Below are 8,146 nucleotides of genomic sequence, written 5' to 3'. Positions count from 1 at the left end.
TCAAGTACAAATGCGAGGTTTATTTCACGACTAGAATATTCCGATGAGGAAAGAAGAATCACAACTTTATTCGATCGCGTTAGACGAGGATTAGTTAAATCTATTAACGAGGATTAATAGTAGAATTCCCGATTATCGCTCAGAAAATTAGTACATGCATACCAGATTCATGCACAGTTAAATTACGCTTTCTCATTAATTAAGAATTTTCCTCGAGGCAATGTCTTATTTTATATTCTCGTGATTAAGGTCAAGCGCAAGAGTAAGAACTACACAAGGAGTTAGAGTACCTTAGCAAAACTTTGCTATCAGGTGGGCAATTTCTTATGCGTAAATAAAATGCTATGCAAGTGTTATGCTTTAAAATGCAAATTGGATCTTCAAGTGTGGTATGCTTTATTACACTTAAATGAGCTAAGCTTTATTATGTTGCACGTTAAATGATTTACGCTATGCTGTTTATACTATTTACGCCCTATGTAATTTACGTTTGATTACGCTTATTTACGCTTGAATGCCTTACGCTGATAAGTTTATGCTTATGTTTGATGCTTGCGTCTGTTGGGGGAGGCCTCCCTCAACAGTACGATGCCGTGTCCGCTGAGGAGAGCCTTCCTCACGGCGCGATGCCCGTGTCCGCTGAGAGAGGCCTCTCTCGCGGCGCGATGCCAGTATGCCAGTGTTACAGCGTCTATTGGGGGAGGCCTCCCTCAATAGTACGATGCCGTGACCGCTGAGGGAGGCTCCCCCTCACGGCGCGATGCCCGTGTTCGTTGGGGAAGGCCTTCTCCACGACACGATGTTTGTTAATGAAGATTGATGATGAAGAATGCCCTTATGCTATTTATGAATTTGGAAATGTTTAATGAGCAAAGGATATGAAAGAAACTCATGCCTCTTATGCGATATTGTGAAATTGTTAATGATGTTATGTTATATGCTTGGCAACTGCCCACTAAGTACTCTTGTACTTAGCCCTTCGATGTTTATGTTTGTGCAGGTTGAGCTGTGATGGGCGATGAAGTGTTGTTGCTGAGTAGAGCTTTTGTCGAACTTAAAGTAGGCTCAGAAAGGATACATGTCTTCATACATGTATCTCAGTTATGCTTTCCGCTGTAAACACTGATTATTTCAGTTACGCCTTCCGTTGCAAACTCTGATAAAGTTTTACTCAAGCCTCTAACGATGCCTTTTTCCTTTTTAAGGAATATTTCACGCATATTCAAACTCTTTGAGTATTCTTTTATGCACCCCTTTCTAAACCCGCTTCTTAATTTCCCTTCCCCAGTCATGATTTTCCCGGATTAATTATCCTTAATTAAGGCCGGTCGTGACACCATCCCCATCACCTCTCTTTCGCTTCCACCACCACGGTATACTCTCTCTCTCTCTCCATTTTCTATATGTATTTCTATCTTTGCGTAATTTTTGAATTTGGGCAGAGCAACCTCCGTCGTCGGCTCAGCGCCCACCACCGCTCCAATCGCACCACCACTGCCCCTGGCCTCTGACTCCGACAACAGTCGCCCTCATTATTCAGGTAACAACTAAATGAAATTGAAGAGTGCATAAGGTAGCAAATTTTAGGGCATTTTGGACTCGAATTTTAGGGATTTATGGCTTGAATTTTCGCTAGTTTTTTTTTCTTGTTTCAGTTCATCTCATCTTTTTGTTCTTGGTTATTCTGAATTGAGAATATTGAACACTGCTTTCTGAAAAGAAGTATGTGAATGTTGCTTTGTTTTCTTGTTTCAGTTAATCTCATCAATGAATTGGGTGTTTGTTGTTACTTCTAGTTACTTATTCGAAACTCTTTGCACAGCTAACTGTTTGATAATCAAAAGACAATTATGTTTGTTTCTTTCCCCTTTATTTGACATTGATTGTAAGCTTCGTATAGCTGAAAAGTTACTCTTAGGTCCTTACAGTGGGAGCTCTACACCAGGCTGATTCTGATGCTTTGAAGGGAGAGGCATCTGGATAGATGTTGGCTGTGTGCTTGTAGCATCTCTTATAATTTTTGTGTCCTTGTTCTCATTTTGGATGATTTTCAGGACGTATCAGTGTTTCATACTTATCATTTATCTCTGAATGTATATTTCTACCTTTATTTGTGTTATAAGATAAATTGTTTTTCTATCATCAGACTCTTGTAATCTGTTTCATTGTTATGGATTAAATTGTATCCGGATAGTCAAGGTTGGCCTCAACTTAATTCGCCTGATAATATTATTTATTTGAATAAGGATGAGTCATGAGCATGTTGTTGCAGCAGGTCCCACTATAGGGACTTCAAAGGCAAAAGTATGAACTGGTTGGGTCTTTCTGTTTCTAGACAGTAGTAAACTTCCTAGGTTGTTCTGTGTTTCACTATATCTAAATCAATTGGGATTGCAGAAGGCATCTGCTTTCGTTCCCTCACATTCAAGCTGAAACGGGCTATCATACTGTCCATAGGAACTGGTGACGTTAAGCTCTCATCCCTTGTTGAAGTCTCCGGAGATTTCAAATGCTGGGAGACATCTCTCGGCAGCTGAATTTCACTCTGTTCTTCAGAATGCTGGTATTCTCTCTTTATTGGTTTGTGTACTTTGAGCTTTCATTTATTGTTGACATTATACTGCTCTTGTTGCCAAGTCTTCTACTATTGAATTTCTTGTTATTTTCCCAAGTGAATGTCAAGAGTTAAGTAGTGGCTCCAACAAGGAACTGATACTGTTAGATGCAAGAAACTTGTACGAGACGAGAATAGGCAAGTTTCATGCTCCAGATATCAAAACATTGGATCCAGCGATCAGGCAGTATAGTGACTTGCCCTCATGGATTGATGACAATTCCGAGCAATTGTGGGGGAATAATATCCTTATGTGAGTACTTGTGTTGTACCAGTAATGTACTAGATTCTAGCTCTTTTGATTCCAGTTGAGCAGATGTCAGTTGTGGTTTCTACTTTTAAGCTTCTTTGACATTGTTGCCTGCTTTACCTTCCAGTGTATCTCTACATACACTGTATCCTTGTCTTTTCTAACTAACTGCATGGTGCATGTCCATCTTGCTGTTGCTGAGTAGATGGTTTTGCAGCTATCAGTAAGGGTGCGGTCACTTGGGTTGTAAATTTATCACAAGAAAATGAGGGATAAAAAACATTCTCCCTTTAAATCCTTCCTTTCCTTTCCCTCATTTTCTATAAAAAGAATTTCACCCTTTCTTATCCTCAGTATGATTAACTTCTCATTGATGGTACTTGGCTAATATATTTTATGATCTTTTACCACCATATTAATCTCTATGGTTTGGAATATCAGGAGTATCATTCATTGTTGTCTTCTAGTTAGCCTTTTGTACGACTCCCTGATCTCCTTGTGTGTATCCTCGTAATTGCACTGAACTGCTGTGAATCTGTGATTATGGGGTATTTCAATTTTTTGCTACGTCATGATCCTCGATTATATTGGCAAACTCATTTTTGAGGATCTCGATTGTTTGTTTATTGGCATTTAAAGGTACTGTACTGGAGGAATTAGATGTGAGATGGCATCAGCCTATATCAGATCTAAAGGTGCTGGTTTTGAAAATGTTTTTCAGGTGAGCTCCTCTGAGTAGGAAATGCAGCTACTTATATTTGGCCCGTTCTTTTCTGTTTTGTGTTGACTTTCCTTAATTACCATCATAGCAAGAAAAAGTAGTACTAGCTCCAATTGAAGAAACCACCAGTTTTGAATTGGATAAAGTGAATTTATCTTTTTATTCTCTTATACATATCATGATAATACATTGCATTATTAAACTGATCTGTTAATTGCTTGGGCACTAGCACTTGAGTTCATGCACTAGAAGAATGACAACAGGAATTACCTTTTTTGAGAAGCTAAATGGGCACTTTTGGTTTCCACAATATTGAATAAATCGAAAATGGCCCATTTGGATTTATAAGTTATGCACCAGAATTACCTATGTCTAGTTACCTTGTAGAAAAGTCTTCTTGTCCTTTGCCATGGTGCAACAGCTTTTTGTTGTTGAGGAAGCTCTTGCATTATCTGGCATCATGAGGAAGATGAAGTATTATGTGTAAGCTTTATATGCCGGGAGCATTGCCCACATTGCATTTAGTAGAAAATCAATTCCAGAAACGAATTTTCCTGTAAACCCATATAACGAGATTATCTACCGTTTTTTGTCATTTGAGATACAAAGCTAATTTGGAAAAGTCAATTTTGTTTGATAAAATATCAATATCGTACATTTTCAAGACATTTTATTATATTGCCTTAAAGTTTTTGGTTGGTTTTCCTTGGTAATGGGAACTTCTAGTGCTTACATGGCTGCTGTTGGTTATGTTGTTTGTGTTATCCTTCCTGTGTAAGCCTGATTGTGAGAATACTAAATCAAATTTTCCCTGAGGGATGAAAATCATGAAACTATGTTAGGATCAAGAATGCTGATGTTACTCATGGTGTGACTGTTTTTCAGTTATATGGTGGAATCCAGAGATATATGGAACAATTCCCAGATGGAGGCTTCTTCAAAGGAAAAAATTTTGTTTTTGACCATCGGTACGCTTTCATATATCTAATTTACTTCCATTTAGCATGATTTTTTTGTTGCCTTTCGTATTTCTGTATTGCACAGCTTGGGAAGATCATGTCAGTTTTATCTGCAAATACTGCTATTTTTTGCAGGATTCAATAGATTTAGTCTGGTTTAGGCAACATATGACTGTCCGTTAAGACATCAATTTTGATTACAAGGTACTCTTATGGATTTCTGCTTTCAGGGTTTCTGTTGGGAGCTTAGATCCTATTATGTTGGGAACTTGCCTCCTCTGTGGCGTGTCATTTGATAACTACACTTCACGTTGCCGGTGTACTCACTGTAGGATGCTTGTGTTAGTCTGTGATCATTGTCGGGTATGTTCCACTCACATTGTAACTGTGTATTTCGTTGCTTTCAAATACTTTTGCTTAAGGAGGATCTAATTTAAAGTTTGCAACTAATATTTGTAGGAAATAAATCGGTCTTATGTTTGTGAATTGTGCCAGAAAAATGGCAAGCCTGTTAAATCCATTTGCTCTATGTCGGGAGAAGTACCAGAAACAGCATATGATAATCAGAGTCTCGAGATTGATCAAGCCTCGTCTCTTCTATCTTCGAGTGAAGGTAAGGTTAAAGGTTTTATTCTTGACATCCTTTAGCTGGTATATACTCTATCCTGTTAAAAAAAAATCTCACTTTACATGTTTACAAATTACTTTAATGGAGATAAATGGGAAATTAAGAAAAGAAAAAAAAGTTTGGTAGAAATTGTATAACTACACTTGTTTGCCAAAAAAAGAAAGAAAGCAAGACTTCTTTGAGACTACTTGTTTTAAATAGTAGGGAGTACTGAATAAGACATATCTAGGGTTGCTTCTCATTTTTTTGCTAACTCCTGTCCTGTATGCAATCTGGTTAGCTGAGCTATGTGTCTGTACGCAGTTAGGATATACCCATCTCTGATCTCTTTGCCTTTCTGCTTTCTGTAACATTTGCTGCATATACTCTAGTTTTTGCTTGATGTTCTCTGTTAATTCTAAGGAGCTTATTAAGAAGTATTTTGGCTGAACTGTTCACTAGACCCTTAGTTTTTTTCAGTTTTATGAAGCCCCTGAACTTTTACATTTTGTTTTAGCAACATAAACTTTAAAATTCAGGGCAAGAAACTGATTTTGCCTTGGTTTTGCTGTTGTGCAATTTTGGATCTTGTAAAGGAAATCTAATTGTTGCTGCTGCTTGAAGTTGCAGGGAACGGGGAGTCATGAATGACACTTTGAAAGAAATGTTTTCTTGCCTTTACCGTCTAATGTGATTCATGATGTAGTGTGAAACAAAAGTCAACATATTGTTTGTTATCTTTTTCTTGTCCAGTTTTCTTTTATTTCACATATTTTATTTGGATTATTTTTCTATTGGCAGGTTGAGCTTGTGTGTCGGGTTCTCTCCTAAGTTAGTTGCTGCAAATTCATCATAGCAGGTCAACTAGTTCATGAGGACTTGGTGCTAGAACACATAATATGATAGATTTTTGTTTTAGCTATAAGATAGTTGGTACTTTCAATTTTGAATCGAAATATGCAATGATCATATGTACTTGATACTTGGTTCATTTGGATGGTAATGTATGAATATTTTGGATGATATATAATATTGTTATTGGTGATTTTATCATTTTGTTGTTTTAAAGTTATTTATTTATTTCTTGAGATAAATAACATAAAAATCTAGAAAAAAATATTAAATATGCTAGTTGTAGTTGAAATACATAACAGTATAAAAAGTACAAAAAAATCGTTATGTATTTCTATCAAAGATAACGGTAAAAACCGTTATAAAAAGTAAAAAAAACTGTTAACTATGATAGAAAAAAAACAAAAAAAATACAAAACATAACGGAAAAATCCTCATACATAACGGTAATAAATCGTTATGTATAAGCATTATAGATAACGGTTTCATACCGTTATGTATAGAAAAAAAACTGTTAACTATGATAGGAAAAAAAACAAAAAAATACAAAACATAACGGAAAAATCCTCATACATAACGGTATAAACCGTTATGTATAATCATTATAGATAACGGTTTCATACCGTTATGTATAGAAAAAAAACTGTTAACTATGATAGGAAAAAAAACAAAAAAATACAAAACATAACGGAAAAATCCTCATACATAACGGTAATAAATCGTTATGTATAAGCATTATAGATAACGGTTTCATACCGTTATGTATAGAGAACTTAGTCTGCAGACGAACTTTAAGAATCACAAATGAACTTAGTAAGCTTGGGCCTTTTTAGCGAAAAACTCCCTTGCTGTACTGTTTATGATGGCATGACAATTTACAATTTTGAAGCATGTATTTTTTTTATACCTAGGCATACGTGCCCACTGAGTGCTTTTGTACTCAGCCCTGCATATGTTTTCTAAATGTGCAGGTTGAGCTGATGTGATGATGGTGCTGCAATGAGCGGAGTCTCCAGGGTTGTTAATAAATAGTTAACCTGTCTAGAATATGTCTTCATACATATGTCTAGCTACTTTCCGCTGCAAGATGTTGTTGATGTTATAGTATGTTATGTCATACTTTGAGTCTTAAGAGAATGGTTTCATATGATGTATAACTTGATTAATGATATTAATTAAGTTTTATGCTGTCTTTCATAGACTATTTTCAATTGAGTATTCATGAATAAAAATGACGAGTTTTATTAAGATGAGTAAGTTTTACGGCTATAAATGATGCCCCTTTTCTTCCCCTTCTTCTTTAACCCCATCCCTAGTCGTAGATCACTCGGCTTAACTATCCTTAGTTAGGGCGGGCTGTGACAAAGTGGTATCAGAGCGAAGGAAAGCTCTGAATTAGAAGTCTTGAGTTTAGTCTAGAATGAGTCGCTAGACTAATAGTTATTAACAACCGTGAGCTCAGCGCACCATCACACCAGGCTCAACGAGGTATGTAAAATTTCAAAGTTTATTTGACGTTAAATTTTGAAGAGCATGATGTTGAGGTTATATGATGAGTTATGATGTTACACTTTAAAGGTGCATAGTTTGAGTTTGAGGATGACAACATGATTAATAATGAGTTATTATGTTGTAAGAGCATATGTTGATGTTACATGATGAATCATGAGAGCGTTTATATCATATGATGTTATATGATTGAGGATGCATAATTATGAGTTATGATGTGATGTAATTGAGATGTTTTGTGATGAGAATTGTTTGAGCAGTTGTGATAAGTCACGATGATTTAGATGAAGGAATCTAATGTCATTGTTAAGAGAGATTTTTTTTTTACTAAGTAGAAGGATGAAATGAGAACTTAGAGCTAAAGCTTGAGAGAATTAGCAATTGCTTTAAGTACTTGTTGGTTTGAGTTATGAGTTTGAGTTATGAGCTTGAGTATAATAGCATGATTAATGATGAGTTATTAGCATGCTGCAATGAGATATTGTACGATATGTTGAGTTATTTTGTGACGCGAGTTTTGCTCACGCAACCTTAATGGTACTTGAGGAGGTATCATGAGCCATAGTCTTTGGAGATGGCTTTGAGAGAGAATTGTTGAGTTGTCTTACTGAGTCACGATGATTTAGATTAAGGG

General features: G+C 36.1%; 1 protein-coding gene and 1 long non-coding RNA gene across 2 annotated transcripts; both read left to right on the top strand.

Annotated features, from left to right (window-relative positions):
• Window positions 1-244: 244 nt before the first annotated feature.
• Window positions 245-1,219, top strand: LOC131026413 (uncharacterized). Its single transcript, XR_009102291.1, has 2 exons — window positions 245-312; window positions 1,001-1,219. It is a non-coding gene; the product is annotated as an uncharacterized LOC131026413 (long non-coding RNA).
• A 1,028-nt stretch (window positions 1,220-2,247) lies between these two features.
• Window positions 2,248-5,192, top strand: LOC131025780 (rhodanese-like domain-containing protein 6). The gene is made up of 7 exons (XM_057955566.1): window positions 2,248-2,304; window positions 2,458-2,580; window positions 2,686-2,867; window positions 3,504-3,585; window positions 4,471-4,553; window positions 4,775-4,907; window positions 5,004-5,192. Exons 1-7 carry the CDS (start codon window positions 2,248-2,250, stop codon window positions 5,190-5,192), a joined length of 849 nt encoding a protein of 282 aa, XP_057811549.1.
• The last annotated feature ends 2,954 nt before the right edge of the window (window positions 5,193-8,146 follow it).

Source organism: Salvia miltiorrhiza, chromosome 5 (genome assembly GCF_028751815.1).
Source record: "Salvia miltiorrhiza cultivar Shanhuang (shh) chromosome 5, IMPLAD_Smil_shh, whole genome shotgun sequence".
Taxonomy (NCBI): Eukaryota; Viridiplantae; Streptophyta; class Magnoliopsida; order Lamiales; family Lamiaceae; genus Salvia; species Salvia miltiorrhiza.
This window is presented reverse-complemented; position numbering and strand designations above follow the sequence as displayed.

Excerpts from the sequence above, each read along its gene's own strand:
- LOC131025780 (XM_057955566.1), top strand. The coding sequence starts at position 2,248 with ATGAGTCATGAGCATGTTGTTGCAGCAGGTCCCACTATAGGGACTTCA. Across the intron at positions 2,305-2,457 it reads TAGGGACTTCAAAGGCAAAA|GAACTGGTGACGTTAAGCTC; the intron begins GTATGAACTGGT and ends TACTGTCCATAG. Across the intron at positions 2,581-2,685 it reads CTGGTATTCTCTCTTTATTG|TTAAGTAGTGGCTCCAACAA; the intron begins GTTTGTGTACTT and ends GAATGTCAAGAG.